Here is an 18,936-nt window from a genome sequence, read left to right as displayed (position 1 = left end):
ACATCCCGACTGGACTACTGCAATGCTCTCTACACTGGCCTTCCAAAAAAGGTCTTGTACCGACTACAGCTGATACAGAATACTGCTGCCAGACTGCTAACCAACCAACCCCGTCACTGCCACATAACGCCAGTCCTGCACTCCCTTCACTGGCTACCTATAGAATGGAGGGTCCTATTCAAGATCGGCCTACTGACATTTAAATCCCTGAATAATTTAGGCCCTGGATACATGAAAGATATGTTGCAGCTGCGTAGCAATCCCCGCATTTTCAGATCAACAGGTTCTAATAATCTAGTCATACCCAGAGTCCACTTGGAAACTTTTGGTCCCAGAGCCTTCTGTCATGCTGCCCCTACGTTTTGGAACTCCTTACCTCAACAGATCAGGACAGCTCCATCCCTGGACGTGTTTAAATCCAGACTGAAAACCCACCTGTTCAGTTTGGCATTTGCAGAAATATAACTTTTGTTGTGTGAATACTTCATCCTACTAATTACTGAATCTGAGAGAGCCTAAGCGCTTTGAGTCCTATGGGAGAAAAGCGCTATAGAAATGTTATTGTATTATTGTATTGTATTGTATTGTATTGTATTACTAGGTGCTCGATAAATCTCAGCACTCTTGTAGAGGCTACTAGGTGCTCGATAAATCTCAGCACTCTTGTAGAGGCTACTAGGTGCTCGATAAATCTCAGCACTCTTGTAGAGGCTACTAGGTGCTCGATAAATCTCAGCACTCTTGTAGAGGCTACTAGGTGCTCGATAAATCTCAGCACACTTGTAGAGGGTACTAGGTGCTCGATAAATCTCAGCACTCTTGTAGAGGGTACTAGGTGCTCGATAAATCTCAGCACTCTTGTTAAGGCTACTAGGTGCTCTATAAATCTCAGCAGTCTTGTAGAGGCTACTAGGTGCTCAATAAATCTCAGCACTCTTGTAGAGGGTACTAGGTGCTCGATAAATCTCAGCACTCTTGTAGAGGGTACTAGGTGCTCGATAAATCTCAGCACTCTTGTAGAGGGTACTAGGTGCTCGATAAATCTCAGCACTCTTGTAGAGGCTACTAGGTGCTCGATAAATCTGAGAACTCATTCAGATGGTTACTTCTTAAAAATAAAGATTCTGCAGCTACAAATCCCATCTTTAAATTTGTGACACACTATGAAATATTCTCATCAATCTACAACACATATTAACACTGTATGAATCATTTTTGCCTGAAAGGAAACCGGCAGTATGGGATCAGAATGTAATACTTTGGTGTCTGTGGCTTAATGCAGTCAAAATAGAATAAATGTGTGTCCTTTGCGGAGTTAAAAAAATAAAATTGTGACACTGGGAGAGGGTGGGGATTTGTGTCGCCAGAAAAGGTTATAAACACAGGCACAGGTTGGGGGGGGGGGGCGCTGACACAAGGAGGACACACACATATACACTTGTGGGGGTGGCAGCAGTGCTAGAATGATTTCTAACGGATTTAATGCGGAGTTTATTGAAAAATGGGTGTGCAGTGTGTGAGCAGGTAGCAGATATCTCTCTCATCAGATCATGAGAGGGATCTATCTGATGGTCCATCTGGTGGCAGATTGACTAATGTATGGCCAGTCATAGCTCAGCTCAGAAACAATAAGGGAACGGGATAAATAAACAGGACCTGTACGCCCACCTACAGCCGGAGCTCAGATCACACATAAGGGATCGTGATAAATAGACAGGACCTGACAAGGTTGGCATGTAATGACTAGTGTATGGCCACCTACAGTCGGAGCTCAGATCACACATAAGGGATCGGGATAAATAGACAGGACCTGACACATGAGGGTGGCATGTAAATGACAGCGGAACCTGCTCTGGATTTATGAGAAATCAAACATTTCAGCAGTAATAACATACAGATGGCGGTAACTGGCCCCCAGACAGGATGTCTTTATCCGCTGGAAACTGCGGGGAACCATGTCCAGCTAGAGAAACACTTTATAGCTCCATCCGATTAATGATTCTAACAGGCCTGCTCCACACTGACCCCTACTGACCACACGCAGGCACCACAGTCTGCAATGCATGCTGCATCCTCTCATACTGCTCACAGATCAGTCTGCTGTGTATAGACTGTACCTTCAAGAGTTTCTCTTCCCAGTCTTTCTGCCGCGGAGGAATCTCATCAGCTTCTAAAACACAAACAAATGATCACAGAGCAAATAATACAAAAACTGAAAGGAAATAAAAAGTGTAACTGGGGGAATTAACTCAGAATACTCTTAAAGAGCGCACTAAAATATAACTTATTAGGTTATTAGAATCCAAGGCAACAACAAATGAAATAAATGACAATAGAGTCAATAGATCAAGGGTGTCAAGGGTCTGCATGTCGGCAGTTACGGTATACTGCTCTGTGCATCAGTCAGTGCAAACAATGGTATGTTCAGTAAACTAGACTGATACATAGAGAGATTTGTATAGCCTAAAACCCCATAGATATGGGACCACACAGGTAGGTTGATAGGAACTAGAAGTAAGGTGAGGGTAGCATCAGTGGTATGGGATCACATTCACATTATACAAACTCTAAAGCTTCACTAGGCACGCCTCCTATATGGGTCGCACACGATACAACACAGAGTGCAGACAGTGCTGAGGTCAAAAATCACCCCCCAGAGGCACATAATAAAAAACCCAACATGTTTCACCCAAGAAGTGCTTTGTCAGGTGTACACATAACTACAGTGCAAGGTGTGAAAAAACAAAAATCATAATAACCCCCCACCAAACAAGTACAAAAAATGCCAGCAATTAACCCATGTCACAGCTGCGTATGTAGGTGTATGATCACAGAGCAAACAAGAAATATAAAGCGGACCACAAACCTGAGATTGGAAGTGCACAGAGGAATGGAACATTCACAGTGCTAAAATCGTGCTTGACCCTTTTGGGCATCAGTGTTACATCTATATAGGCATTTCCTATCTAATGGACCTTTCAAAATTTAAGTTAAGCAATTAACTGTGCAAAATGTTTCAATCACTTGATCCCTCAGGTGCTGCAGAAAGCCTCCTGCCTCCCCAGAGGCTTCCACCAACAGAGGAAAGGAACACTTTTTTTATTAGTGTAATTGATTTTCCCTGGCAGATTCGATCACTGTGATTGATGGCCCAACATTACTGCCTGATTTACAGTCAAAATCGTTCATAATTATTGCTTGACTGAAAGTGGGCAGGGTTGCACTGGTAGCGACGGTAGATTGACAGCCTTCCAAAAAGGTACAAAACCGGGCATTTGGCTAGATACCCCCTGCCACCCACCCAAGTTACCAGTGGTCCCTCGGGGCCCCTGCAAGGTACTCTGCAGTATATAAGCAGGCTGATCAGATTTGAATAGAGAGATCTATCTCATGGTCGATCTTGCCCATTCATTGGGTACAACCTAGTTCCGCTACTTTCAGGTACCTCCCCACCCCCACTCCCCCCAGTGGCTGCTCAGGGTCAGTGCAGAGGCAATGCTTACCCTCCAGGCACTGCAGCAGTTCAGGGACGGCCTGCTCCCAGCACTGGCCAACAGCCGGGTGAATATTTATCTGCATAACAGAGAGAAGACGCAAAGCTGCTGCATTCCTTCCATCGCTGGGCTGCAGAGAGGCCGACACCACCTAGAAAAAGAAACACAAGACAAATGATGGAGCATTTCTCCACACGGCTCATCTCCCAACCCTCAGCCAAGGGAAAGTTCTCATTCTGCGGAGACAAGAATGCCGACCCAGGTCACTTCAAGTGTTTTTAGGCTCTGATCAAACAAACAAGTACCGTAATTAGAACTGGCCCCTCATGGACCAGATTTTAGCCAAAATGAGCAGTGAGCACTGCGATTGGCTCACAGTAATCACAGTGTCAGGAGGCAATGATATTGGCTCCTGACCAAGATAAGCAGCTTTTCTGTCAGTGTGACTGCAGAGTGAGCGGGTTGCAGCAACGCGGTATCGGCACGGATGATGGGAGCAGTATATACTGGCGCGGAAGTCGAAGGAATACACAGAGATAAGCGGACATAAACAAGGCGTAGATTTCAACTAGCCTGGTCAAGCAGTTAGAGAGGGAGAGAATTAGAACCCATTTGTATTAAGTCTGTGGCCTGCTGTGCAGTTATCCTCTAGAGTCTAGACCACACATGTGAAACTCCGGTTCGCTGGCCAAATCTGGCCCTCAGAGCCATTAAATTTGGCCCTCAAATGTTTTCCCCACTTTACATTATATTTGGCCCACACTAGACCACCAGGGAAGCTACATTGGAGGTAAAGCTCTTGAACACCAGGGAAGCCAATGGGGGAAGTAGGGGGAAAGCACTAAACACTAGGGAACTGTATAGGAGAGGGTGGGGGGCTCTAGACACCAAGGAATTGTACAGGGGTTGGAGGGAGGCCATTAGACAAAAGGGAAATTTATAAGGGAGGAAAGGTGGCCAGTAGACATTGAAGTTGGCCTGTAACTAGGTTCCAGTGTACAATTTCGGCCCACTTTGTATTTGAGTTTGACACCCCTGCTCTAGACAATAGTGTATTTTGCTGCCTCAATATTCTTGCTTCATATTGAGAGATTTTACGAGGGATGAAGCACAGGGGAGTAACGTTGGAAGACATAAATGGTAAAGAGAAATCTGAGATATAAAGTGTAGGAGGTAGATGGATCAGACATAACGAAGTACAGCGAAGATTGTAATAATGAGGTTAGAAGTACAAGAGTATAAAGAATTATAAGGTGCTTAGAGAACTAAGGAATTAGAAGTTATGCAAGTGCAATAAGGGTACTCAAAATGTATCTATAAATCATGTGATTGTATCTACAATCTAATGCCCCAAAGAAAGCAAGACAAATGCTGTATTTTTTGGACTATAAGGCCTGGTTTACATTAGCGTAACCGGAATGTATACTGTACAAACGGAACGGATGTGAATGGATCCATTCACATGCATCCGTTAGTACGGATACGTTCCGGTCCCTGGACCTAAAAATTGCTGCAGGCCCTAATTTTCCGGAACGTTCTGCAAAGCGGAACGGATCCGGACCAAAATGCAGCAGCATTGAGGGCAATGGGAAACAGAATGTTTCTTCACACCAGTGAAGAAACGGACTGTTCCACGGGGATGGGGGCATGGGCAGATGCGAACCTGAGCGACGGGAGGGTGAGGGTGCAGCAGCAGTTCTAGGGAGGGTTTATACATACCTAATCTTCATAGGCAGCCGGCGGTAGAGGCTTCAGTTTCTTCCGTGTCATGTGACTAGTCACATGACGCACTGTGTAGTCACAGCGGAAGAGGAAGCCTCTACCGCCAACTGCCTATGAAGATTATGTATGTTTTGCCGAGTAAAAACAGATCCGATCAATCATTGATCAGATCCGTTTTCACTATGTGAACCGAGCCACAGAATGAGCCATCTCACCGGATCCTTTTTTGCTCATTTTGCAGATGTGAACCGGGCCTAAAACTCACTTTTTCTCCCCCAAAAGAGGGGGGAAAAGCCACTGCATCCAAATTCAGGAAGTTCCTGACTTGTGAAGGCCTGCCAATATGAACCTCCAACCCACTGCAGTGTCGAGGACTCTCTGTAATGTGCCCATGCAGAGGAGGACACAGGGGGACAAACGGAGGACACAAAGGGGCATAGAGGAGGACACAAGGGGGACACAGGAAGACACAAGGGGGACAGAGGAGAAAAGGTACAAGGGGGCATGAGGTACAAAGGGGGCATAATCCACAAGATACCCCTTCACCATGGATGCACCAGGTTTAGTATATATTTTTTTCCCCTGGTTTTTGTCCTCCAAACCTAGGTGCGTCTTATAGTCCGAAAAATACAGTAAACATAAGGGGTGAGGCAAGTTGCCTAAGGAGGCATGGGGAATGGGTAAAAAAAAAAAATAGCTAGCTGATTTAGGTGTATTTTCTTAATATTTATATATACTCCCCATTAGTTACATAATGTACAATAAATGCTGGTCACTCACAAAGACTGGCTGAGGGCTCTGCAAGTCCCAGCCTGAGAGGTTGACACAGCACATGGGTAATGCTCAGGTAATCAGGGCACACCACTGTTAGTGATTACTAAATTTGCCCCCTTAATATACACAGTACAAAAAAATTCACTCCCACCAACTATCCAACATGTTTTGCCTCGAAGAGACTTTGTCAGGGATACAACATATAGAGTGACAGTGCATATGCATCCCTGATGAAGCCTCTTTGGGGCGAAACATGTTGAAAAATTGGTGGAGGTGAATGTAAGTGTATTGTGAATATGTTGAATGAAAATTTAGTATTCACTAACAGTGCTGTGCGCTGATTACCTGAGCATTACACAAGTGCTGTGACTCAAGCTGGCACTTGCTCAGACAGCAGCCAGTCTTTGTGAAAGCATTTATTTTCCACTGTTGTTATGTAGCTAAAGGGGCCCATACACTCAGCCGATTTTCTGGCCGATCGATCGATCCCGATCGATCGATCGATTGATCGATTGAAAATCGGTTGCCCAATCGACCGATCGACGGCCGATTTCGATCGATTTCGATGGATTTCCATCGAACTGGCAGGATGGAAAATTTAGGTCGATCTGATGAGATTGCTTATCAGTGTGCATTGGCCTTAATGGAAATCTGATGGCAAAAAAAAGCCATCAGATCGAATTTCAATAGATTTCAAACTGAAATCTATTGGAATTCTATCCTGGTAAAAAATGTTCTAAAAACGCATCAGATAGATCATCAGATGCATTTCTTATCTATCTGCGGCCAATCTGACGAGTGTATGGGCACCTTAATAGGGGACTGTGGGGTGTGTACAGTATTTAAAGAGATTGGGAAAATACACCTGAACCAGATAGTGGTGTATTTACCCATCCCCATTACGCAACTTAAATCCCCCTTCTATTTATCTTGCTTTCTTTGTTTTAAAAGCGTTAATAAAGGTTACATGTTAGGGAATTAGATTGTAGAATTAGGAGATACACATAAGGTAAAGAGGTGGCTCAGTATTATGAAATATACGGAGGATTTGGTAAAATAAAATCTATGGACAATGAGGACAGGGGTTACTGCAACCAGGTGAGGAAGCCTGGAGTGTTTGTGCGCATCTGGTTTGCTCCAATGCCTGTTTGGGCGTCTCCCTCAGCCTCGTCTCTCATAGAAAGCTATTTAACAAGAGAAAGAGAGCAGATAAAAATAGACAAACATCTAAATACGTCACTTACCAAAAGCCGGGCAAAGAGGGCGTATGGAGATGGTAAATACACTATAGAGAAATACAAAGTGAGAATCAGCAGTGCAGCTATGGTGAACATTAGGAAGACAAATAAGGAAACCACAGACAAGAAGCAAAGCCACAGGAAGGAAGGAAGGAAGAGCCACATGCAGGAAGGAAGAGCCACAGGCAGGAAGGGCCACAGGCAGGAAGGAAGAGCCACAGGCAGGAAGAGCCACAGGCAGGAAGGAAGAGCCACAGGCAGGAAGGAAGAGCCACAGGCAGGAAGGAAGAGCAGGCAGGAAGACAGAGCCACAGGCAGGAAGAAAGAGCCACAGGCAGGAAGGAAGAGCCACAGGTAGGAAGGAAGAGCCACAGGCAGGAAGGAAGAGCAGGCAGGAAGAAAGAGCCACAGGCAGGAAGAAAGAGCCACAGGCAGGAAGAAAGAGCCACAGGCAGGAAGAAAGAGCCACAGGCAGGAAGGAAGGAAGGAAGAGCCACATACAGGAAGGAAGGAAGAGCCACATACAGGAAGGCAGGAAGGAAGGAAGAGCCACAAACAAAAAAAAAGACAAAGAAAAGCAACACAAATGGATTTCAATATATAAAAACAGAAAAAAATACACAATATTCTTAGGAAACAAGTTTAAAATGACAACACTCACCATCCACATTATAGTCGAGGAGGAATTTCTCCACCCCCGCCTCCAACTTTTTCTGCCCCAGATGAACCAAACTCTTACATATCGGAGTCAGAGCGTTTGTGTACTGTATGGGCACTACAAACTCCAGGAGATAGGGCCACAGCACCTGAGGAATGGTCATTAATGGATATATATTAGACAATGTCCCCTACTGCCTTTACTATCTAATACCCAGAGAAACAAATGGCTAAGGCCATATAGTGCCCGTTAGACATGGCAAAAAAAAAAAAAAAAAAAAAAAAAACACCACAGAACCTACAAATTATGTATGCTTTAGGGGGTGTACACACTATGGGCATTGCTGTGCAACATGTTGCTGTATGTAAACGCACTACCCATACAACTGTATAGGCCTATTCACATATCTGCATTGTAATAGCTCACACTGTCCAACTGTACGTTTGCTTAGTAATTCTTCATGCTACGGAAATACAATGTGCACATTTTAAAGAAGAACTGTAATGACATAGTAGACAAGACAAATAACATTTATATCGCGCTTTTCTCCTGGCGGACTCAAAGCGCCAGAGCTGCAGCCACTAGGGCGCGCTCTATAGGCAGTAGCAGTGTTAGGGAAACTTGCCTAAGGTCTCTTACTGAATAGGTGCTGGCTTACTGAACAGAGAGCAGAGATTCGAACCCTGGTCTCCTGTGTCAGAGGCAGAGCCCTTACCCATTACACCATCCAGCCACTTGCTAGTAGACTGCAATTATTCAAGATACCCACTAATGTTCCTGGTTTCAGCATCAGAAACACTTCCTATATCTATATATTGCTGAATATATACAGTAGCATAGGCTGTTTATTATGCAGACTTCTCCTCCCAAAGCATTCTGGGAGAGTAGGAATTATTTTCACTGGCATCAGAAATCTCAGAAGTAAACATTCCTCAGAGCTGCACCTGACAGGACTAAAGATGTCATCACCTGTGATAAATTTCAGAATGTAAATCAGGGAGACGAAAGATTTCACAGTGGGCAAACGCGGACTAAATAATTAATAACTTAATATTGTAATGCATCATGTTATTTAGATTACAGTTCCTCATTAAGGTGCAGAGAGTGTATTTTGTTATGCCCAAGTTGTAGCGCGCACACACACACACACACACACACAGACAGAGACAGACGCACACACACACACACACACACACACACAGACAGAGACAGACGCACACACACACACACACACACACACACACACACACACACACACACACACACACACACACACACACACACAGAGACAGACACAGACACACAGACACACACAGACACACAGACACACACAGACACACACACAGACACACACACAGACACACACACACACACACACACACACACACACACACACACACACACACACACACCAGCAGAAGCGACCACAGACAATAAGTAGACCCCTTTCCCCTGTAAAACATAACAGGTTGCACAACACCCACAATATATAAATATAAAATACATTAACCCATACACTCCCCCCCCCCCTCCACCAAAACACAGACAATAAATCAGTAAAAAAAAAAAAAATCACGAGGGTCTTCTTCATTTACCAATGTTTGATATTTACATTCTCTTCCAACAAGCAGGAAGATTTTTGTGGCCTTAAAGGACATCCGAGGTGAAAAACTGATGAGAAAAAACAATTGCATCTATCCTCCTCCTAAAAATGACTTTTTTTTTTTTTTTTTTTTTTTTTTTTAGATATCCTACAGTTTTATTTTATATTTAACCTTCCTGGCGGTAACCCCAAACGTAGTTCGGGGTAAGCCGCGCATGAGGTTTTCTTCGGCCCTGCTGGGCCGATTTTCTTAAATTTTTTTTTGCTGGACGCAGCTAGCACTTTGCTAGCTGCGCCAGCACACTGATCGCCGCCGGCCTGCGCCCGATCGGCGCGCGGGCCCCCCCCAGACCCCGTGCGCTGCCTGGCCAATCAGTGCCAGGCAGCGCCGAGGGGTGGATCAGGACTCCCAATGACCCGCCCCGTCGCCATGGCGACGGGGGAAGCCCTCCAGGAAATCCCGTTCTTTGAACGGGATTTCCTGATCGGAGATCGCCGAAGGCGATCGAAGAGGGCGGGGGGATGCCGCTGAGCAGCGGCTATCATGTAGCGAGCCCTGATTTAAAAAAAAAAACTGCCGCGCTGCCTCCTGCCGGAATTTTTCATACCGCCAGGAGGGTTAAATCTAGTTTTTATGTTTTTACTGTTTCATTGTCTCTGCTCAAATACCCATTCATTGAAGTATGCCAGAGCTACAATCTATGAATTATTGACCTTTTTTTTTATCTCTTTCCTGCTCCAGGAAGCCATTTACTGACAGGATAGTGTTTTATGGCTGTAATGACTTATCATTGAGGGTTATATTATAGTCTGACCCAGTCCCGACCATGGCAGAAATGGTCACTTGCACACCTGATGTTTAACTCTTTCAGGCAGAGAAAGAAAAAAAAGAATGCAGCCTAGTTATTTGTGTGCTTGGCACTGTACATGCAGGGCTGTGGAGTCGGAGTCGTGGAGTCGGAGCAATTTTGGGTGCCTGGAGTCGGAGTCGGGGGAAAAAATGTACCGACTCCTAATGAATTTGTAACTGTTATTAAAATAGAAAATATGATAAAATGTTCTATTTCTCACATAATAGTCATTAAAAATAATGTATATATACAGTAATAGCTGTGCTCAGTCCACAAAAATGAAATAAAGCAATCAAAATTAGTTACTTGTGCTGCTTCAATAAAGCAGTCCCCGTATTTTTAAAGTCAGATATACATATCTGATTGTGACTGTATATATGATGCGTACACAGGAATCTCTTATATATACTAAATAACATCTGTGCTGTAAGAATAAAGCCTGATGTGGAGCCGTGTCACTAATAGAGATGGTCAATGAGATGGAAATAATTCTGCGTTTATTCTGATTTATACAAATGTATGCACTCTCTTTGCTGATGAAATCAAATAATTTGATATGTTAAAATTTGGTTTGGTGACTACGAATTAAATGGTACCTGAGACGGATGAAAAGTAAAGTCTTATACATACCTGGTGCTTCCTCCAGCCCCCTTCAGACCAATCAGTCCCTCGCTGTCCTCCACCACCTGCATCTTGTGCTATGAGTCCCGGTAATTCAGCCAGTCAGCGCAGTCCAGCCACATGCCGCTCCCACAGCCAGGAGCGTTCTGCACCTGCGTAATAGTGCTGCACAGGTGTAGTATGCTCCCGGTGGCGGAGTGTGTGCATGCGCACTACGCCACACTGGCTCAAGTACCTGGACTGATAGCAGAAGATCCAGGTGGTGGAGGAGGACAACGAGGGACTGATTATCCTGAAAGCGGCTGGAGGAAGCCCCAAGTATGTATAAAACTTTAATTTCATCTGTCTCAGGTTTACTTTGTTACACAATAGTACTATACTCTACATATGCACTGTCCACAGAGCTGCAGGGAATCCACTGAGATTGTTGTGCACAGAGGTGTTGTCTATCACCCATAAACCTTGTTCAGATTGTGCATGAAGAATGTGTAATAGAGGAAGAATCCCCTTATTCCCCTGCAGAGTACCTGCACATCATTCTTACATGTACCCACAGTTACATTGCCTAGGGCTTGATCCATGTTCAGATTGTGCATGAAGAATGTGTTTGGCCTCTTGCACACTGCACGCGATTCCGATTCAGATTCCGCTTTTTAATCAGTGTTTACATCCGATTCAGATTCTGATTTACAGTTTGCTCCTTGCACACTGCAAATCTGAATCTGAATCGGATGTAAAAACTGATTAAAAAGCGGAATCTGAATCGGAATCGCGTGCAGTGTGCAAGAGGCCTTAGGCTGGTTTCACAGTGGGACGTTACAGGCGCACGTTAGAGCAGCCTGTAACGCAGCCCACCGCACAGTAATGAAAAATCAATGGGGCTGTTCACAGTGCGGACGTTGCGTTACATTGTAACGCTGCGTCACAAGGCAACGTACTGCATGCAGTACTTTAGACGCGGCTGAGCCGCGTTAGACTGCTTGCACATGCTCACTAATGTTGGGGAGGAGCGGAGAGCGGCCAGGCACATGGCTAATTAATATGCACTGCACGTTATGACGTGCAGTGTTTACTTCCTGGAGCAGCCGCTCTGTGCGGTGATTGGCCGGCGGGACCACGTGATGCCGCATGCGCACAAGAGTACACATCACGGCATCACTGACGCCAGAGTGAGCTGCACAACGCGGCTCACTCTGACGTCCAGATCCAGCACCACCAGGCGTTGAGTTAGGGGGACGTTATGCGACCTTAACGCCCCCTCTAACGCAACGTCCTGGTGTGAAATTAGCCTTATAGAGGAAGAATCCCCTTATTCCCCTGCAGAGTACCTGCACATCATTCTTACATGTACCCACAGTTACATTGCCTAGGGCCTGATAAATGTTCTTTGTTCCGGATTGTACCTTTTACAAGTACTCTTACCAAGGACTAGTTTTAGTCTAAAGGGAATAAATATAGTAGTCTACATATCCTTCTCACTTCAGTGGTCTTGTAAAATTCCTAAGCGTTGGCAGTTAAGAGACGAATTTCACGTTACATACTTTTAATCAACAAAATTGTCATATGCAAATTAGAGGAGTCGGAGTCGAGGAGTCGGAGGAATCCTAAACTGAGGAATCGGAGTCGGTGGAATTTTGGACCGACTCCTCAGCCCTGTACACATGTCTATCTCATGTCACAGGTCACCTCTGTTGTCCTCTAATGATAACCAATGTATGTATTAAATGATTGTTAAGGTGTTAAAATTATACATTCAAAACATAAGTATATAGTTAAAATTCTTAAATAATAAAAAGGGAAATAGAATAAGCACAAGGAGATGGGACAGCTCAAAGCTCACATGAACCATGCGGTCTACAGTGGTGCTGATTAGGTAGAGGGTGTTGATGCTGATCCGCCGGACACTTTCCTCTGTTACATCCTCCTGGTCAGAGTTCTGTCGCTTCAGCTGAAAGGCAATAGTGGGAGAAATATTCGAGGAATTCATTACTTATCTCCCATCTTAGGACTGAGCACTAGAAGTGGTCAGTGAGATGTTAATGATTCTGGCAAATGTAACAACTTCACCTCACAGGCCATTTTACCATTACTGCCAAGAGTCAATTTCCTAGTCAGTGCTCCTCCCATTCATTTGGCCACAACTTTATCACCCTTTCTCACACCTGAATGATCTAGATCTTGTTTTATTTTTTCCCCACAAATTAGGCTTTTTATGGGCGATACTGGTTTTCAGTAATTGCTTTATTTTCTATGCATTTTGTAGGAAAAAGAAAAATATGAAAAGTAGCCTATTTCTCCAATTCTACCCCCTATCGTTTTATAATAATGCTACTATAAATAAAACCCACACATTTTATTTGCCAGTTAGTCTCAGCTATCACATATAAATTGTTCCTAGTACAATGTATGGCAACAATATATTATTTGGAAATAAAGGTGTATTTTTTCAGTTTTGTGGAGTTTTTTTTATCCGGTCAGTAACTAGACCTAATTTACTAAAATAACAGCAATATACCCTCATGACATACATACAAGAAAAGAAGAGTCCCTAAGGCAACAATTTAGGTTTTCGTTTTTTTTCTAAACTAGTGTTTATTTGGTAACTGGGCGGGGGGGGGGGGGGGAGCTTTGGAAGGAATATCTTTTTAATTAAAAATGTATGCCTACTGTAATTTTACTTTTTTGCCATAAGATGGAGCTACAAACACTATTCAGGGTTACCCTTTCCTTATTATGAATGAACATGGCCCCCTGATCAGGGTCATGTTCATTCATTCCAGGCACTGTGGTTGGCTCGGGGCATACTCGTTCCCCTTCTCCAATCGCCGCCACCTAAATACCGCTGCGCTAGGAACAAGCTGCAGGCGCATGTGCATGCACCCGCTGTGGCAACACTGGATGCATATAATTGTCCAGATAGCCCAGAGCTGCTCCTATCTGGACAATAATAGTCATCCAGATTAAGTGGTTAAAGGAAACCTTAAGGCCTCTTTCCCAGAAGGATGTTGCATTTCAGTGCGACGTTAAGGACGCACAACGTGGCCCTAACGCAACGCATATAGACTTTAACTTGGACGTTTTCTTTATGCATCTCTTGGTGCACCGTTTTCATCGCACAGTAATGGAACGAAAACGGCGCATGCGTTACAATTTTTTTTTTATAAAAAACATTACTGAGCACGTGCAACACAAATAATGCAGCAGATTCATTGCTAAACGCACAGCATGCAGCACTTTCCAATAACGCAACAAACGCAACGTGTGCACTGTGAATGTCGCTCAGACTTAGTATTGCCGTGCGTTAGAACATTTTCTAACGTGCGACTTTAACGTCGCACTGTGAAAGAGACCTAAGACATGTGATATGATGATTCTGGCAAAGTTAGGGCTGGTTCAGGTCTGCGATGGTAAACAACAGCTATGGCGCTTGTCGCTTAAACGCTGTTCATTCAGATAAATGGACGGCAGTTTATACTGTTGCTTACCAGCGTTAACCGCAGTTTACACAACCACCATGTTTCCATCCCAATTCTCCCCGTCGTCTGCCCAGCACTTATCAGATCCTGGAAGCAACATGAGCTACACAGTGAGTTTTTTTACAGTAAAAAAAAAAAAAAAGTTGCATTCCAGAGGTGTGAAAAATTGCATTCCAGAGGAGAATAAATTTTGGTTTTGGTTGGACGAAAGTTCACCTGACGCATAGTTTAAAAAATACAAAAAACACAGTTAATGTTAGTTGGAGGTGTATGGTCCAGGGAATTCCTAGACCCAGGCCAGGTGATCTGAATGGAATGTCTGTTACTAAGAGTTCTATGCACAGATGGAGATGCTGCTTGCTTGGCATTATTTCCCACAATGCAACGAGGTACACAAACTGTCAGGGCCATGGTCATGACATCACACTGTGGGAGGGGTTTCAACACAATATCAGCTCTAAAGACCCCCCTGATGATCTATGTGAGAAAAGGTAGAGATCTCTCAGGGGAAAGGGGGTATCAGCTACTGGCTGGGATGAAGTTGGTTGTAGTTCCTCTTTAAGCAGTTTTCTTCTTCTGCAAATATTTATAGCCCCCTTTTTTAGAAAACACATATGAACAATGTTGAAAGCATCTGATTTTTTTTTTTTGTACTAAGAAAAGCAGTTTACATTTGTTAAAGCAATCCAAGAATGGACATTGATCCGTAAAAACAAGACTGCAATGAAGCCCGTGTGAATGTGTGGAGGTCGTACCGTGGTGTCTGGAGTGATGCAGCACAGTCTGATAAGATACTCCAGCAGCACCTCTGCTCCACTGTGATCAAAGTACCCGCGATGTGCCATGGCACTGATCAGCTGCACCATCGCCCGTCGCACCTGCACACAGGAGGGAGAGACATTCCAATTATCTGGTATCAGAACTCCGCTACAATCTGTTACATGTGGCGATTTGCGGGCATTTACCACGGATTGCCAGCGATCGCTAGCACTTTTAAAAGCGCTAATGTAATGTAAAGTATATGGCAGTGATCTCACTGCCACGATGGCCGGTGATTCGTGGTAAATGCAAATGCTGTGCAGACAGCAGTTTTTCCCAATATTTGATTGATCGCAATGTTAAAAAAAAAAAAAATCGAATTGCGTTAGCTAAAAAAAGCAAAAATATACAGTAAAAAAAAACCAAAAAAAAAACAAAAAAAAAAACTTTACCATGAAAAATCGCTAGCGTATTGCGATCCTCGGTGTGAATGGGCTCTTAAAGAACTGCTAAACTGAGAGGAATATGGAGGCTGCCATATTTATTTCCTTTAAACAATACCAGTTGCCTGGAAGCCCCGTTGATCCATTTGGCTGCAGTTATGTCTGAATTACACAAGCATGCAGCTAATCTGGTCAGGTCTGACAATGTCAGAAACGCCTGATCTGCTGCATGTAAGAGGGCTTTTTGGTCCTTTGTAGCCCCTTACACACTCCCAGGAGTTCTGGTTCACCATGAGCTTGCTGGGTAATCTGCAACGCTGACAGTATTAGAGGCAGAGGATCAGCAGGACAGCCAGGCAACTGCTATTGCTTAACAGGAAATAAATATGGCAGTCTCCATATCCCTCTCACTACAGTGGTCATTTAAAAGGGAAATTCCACATATGTCATACAGTAAATACAGATGGGTTCTGCAGAAGAGTTTTGTATTATGGGTAATATGGTCTCTCCTTTTCAATCTGCAACCAGCTAACATTTTCAAAAGCCTCCTCTAGCCATTTTGTTCTTATTGTCAGCTGTACTCCGCACAGAACCACATTGCTACTGGATTAAAGGGAACCTGAAGCAAGAAGTATACGGAGGCTGCCATATTTAATTTCCTTTTAAACAAGACCAGTTGCCTGGCAGCCCTGCTGATCTATTTGGCTGCAGGAGTGTCTGAATCCCACCAGAAACAAGCATGCAGCTTCTCTTGTCTGATCTGACAATGTCAGAATCACCTGATCTGCTGCATGCTTGTTCAGTGTCTATGGCTAAAAGCATTAGAGGCAGAGGATCAGCAGGACAGTCAGGCAACTGGTATTGCTTAAAAGGAAGTATGGATGTCATGCTGATCACTTGGCAATGATCTATTGCTCTCCTAGAATAAGATACAAAATCCACCTCTGCATACTGTGCCAGGTGGTCAGCTAAAAGCATCAGTGATGGGAGGATCAGCATTACAGCCATGTAAGCAGCATGTACAGCAGGAGGTCAGCAGTGGCTCTTCCACAGACCTCTGGTGGTTAGAATACTTGAATAATGGAAGCAGGACTTGAAAGCAACGTAAACAAAAAGGAAAAGCACAAGAAGTCCTCTGATGAAGCAGTTTATGGCGAAACGCGCAAGGTAACAGTAGGGTGACAGATGTTCGGGTTTCTCCTCCATTGTTGGCTTCATGGAGTCACAGCATCCAAGTCTCGTTCACATTACTTCTTGGCTCTGCACTGGTCATCACACTACTACTTTCCCTCTTAACCACATTCTTTCCTGATTTATCTGCACACTTCTTTGGTTACACTATTGTCTTTTACCTGTTCGGCTATGGCTCATTGCATGGTTTGGCAGGATATTTACATTAATTTGCAACCTTTTGGACTACTGTTCACACTGTGGTTTCCTATGTATGCATCTGCACTTTTTAAACTCTTAAAGGATACCAGAACTGAACTATTATATAAAAACGGTAGGAGCTGGCATGTATTAGATGCCGTCCTCATGCCCACTGCTGGCACAATGTCATCATTGTGCTGTAGTGCGCATGCGCAGAGTGCTCCTGGTCATGTGCGCCTGTGCACTATCGCCCGACTCCAGCAATCTGGACTGCGCTGCAATGGAGGATTTACAGAACAAAGAGGACGGAGGAGAACGTGGGGAGCGGAGGGCATGAAGATGGCATTTAATACATGCCTGCTCCCCGTTTTTATAGAATAGTTCAGCTCTGGTATCCTGTAAAGGGTAATACTCTAGTAAAATGCACTATAAATTACTTTTCTCCTAGGTTGCCGTCACTCAAACTGATCCCAAGCCGAAGCTCGGGATCAAAATAAGATACTCGCCTGAAGAGAGGGAAGCCTCAGGATCCTATTGAGGCTTCCCTCGGTGGTCTGGTGTCCCCGGTTGCTGAATGTGGCCCCCCTCCACATCAGGGCTGCGCAGCTCCTCTTCTCGCAGCGTGGCCGCGCAGTAGACACACAAGCATGGCTGCACATGCGCAGTAGCACAGCCTGCGGTTCCGGCTTACTGCGCATGTGCGGGCGGGCTTGAGCGGCTACTGCACGGCCACGCTGCGAGAAGAGGAGCTACATGGCCCTGATATGATTAGCGACAATGTCCTGTCCCTAATCTTTGGGGGGGGGGGGGGGGCGCTTTGCAATAGGTAACATCAGAACAGGGAGGGAAGACTCAATAGGATCCTGAGGCTTCCCTCACTTTGGGAAGTATCTCACTTTGTACCAGAGCTTCGGCTCAGACACACTTAAAAGTATTGAGTAAAAAACTGGCAGATTGACAAGTGCGGGACTAGACCAGCACTGGGTAAATTACGTCCTGTCAACAGGCGGCCTGATCCCCAACCCTCCCTGTAGAGTTGCGAGTGGGCACCGTAGAGGTTTGAAACTCACCTCGCTCACCGATGTCCCACGTCACATCTCCATGGCAACAGGATGTCACATGACGTGACGTCAGGACGTGCCAGTGTATTACACGCCCTGATGTCACGTTATGTCACGTCCTGTTGTCATGGAGATGCAACGCAGGACATCTGTCAGCGAGGCGAGTTTCAAACCCCCTGTAGCCCGCTTGCAACTCTGCAAAAAGGGAGGGGACTGGAATTTAGGGAATGCGGCCGGCACAATGCGGCCCAGGGCACGTAAACTTTGCCCAGGCCTGGACTAGACTATATTCTCATGGAGGATTTCTCAGCATTTCCTCTATTCTTTACAAAAGCACTTCCTGCAAAAGATCTATACAAAGATGCCAGAAATACTCCCTGCTCATTTACACACACACACTTCTGGCAGTTGGACTGAGAGGCTGCCAAGTGCTTTTGGAAATAAAGAAATATTTGTGAACCCCCCATAAGGAGATGGACTAATCTAAAACCTCTCCGATTTTGACATTAACATGGGAAATAAGACATTTACAGTGCATTTTACTATGAAAAAAAAAATGTACATTTTATATGCATTTTAAATTTTTACAATTTTTTTGTGCTAGTTGTCCTTTAATCTACCTCACAGAACAAGACACTGTATTTGGAGAGTCATTGCTTACTGCACTAGCAGTTTTCAAACAGACACCTAGCACCTTATGCGATACCTACCCAGGGGATTTTTTCATCACGTTGCTGGTTTATGGATTTATTGGGTGCACGCTCTGTCACAAATTGTTGTATTACACTACTACTCTGACTGAATATCTTCACTTTATTTGTTCTGTTGCTTTTAGAGGTTTTTAATAGTGATGGATTTATAAGTT

General features: G+C 44.5%; 1 protein-coding gene across 4 annotated transcripts in view; it reads right to left on the bottom strand.

The window, feature by feature from the left end:
• Nucleotides 1-18,936, bottom strand: part of MROH1 (maestro heat like repeat family member 1) — a 228,522-nt gene that overhangs the window by 119,229 nt on the left and 90,357 nt on the right. For all 4 annotated transcript variants that reach the window (XM_068237842.1, XM_068237840.1, XM_068237843.1 and 1 more), the window contains exons 13-18: nucleotides 15,193-15,315; nucleotides 12,802-12,909; nucleotides 7,890-8,034; nucleotides 7,235-7,275; nucleotides 3,504-3,645; nucleotides 2,118-2,170 (exon numbers count right to left, since the gene is read on the bottom strand). In XM_068237842.1, coding sequence (XP_068093943.1) covers nucleotides 2,118-2,170; nucleotides 3,504-3,645; nucleotides 7,235-7,275; nucleotides 7,890-8,034; nucleotides 12,802-12,909; nucleotides 15,193-15,315 — 612 coding nt within the window. The remainder of the gene's footprint in view (nucleotides 1-2,117; nucleotides 2,171-3,503; nucleotides 3,646-7,234; nucleotides 7,276-7,889; nucleotides 8,035-12,801; nucleotides 12,910-15,192; nucleotides 15,316-18,936) is intronic.

This window comes from Hyperolius riggenbachi, chromosome 5 (genome assembly GCF_040937935.1).
Source record: "Hyperolius riggenbachi isolate aHypRig1 chromosome 5, aHypRig1.pri, whole genome shotgun sequence".
Taxonomy (NCBI): domain Eukaryota; kingdom Metazoa; phylum Chordata; class Amphibia; order Anura; family Hyperoliidae; genus Hyperolius; species Hyperolius riggenbachi.
This window is presented reverse-complemented; position numbering and strand designations above follow the sequence as displayed.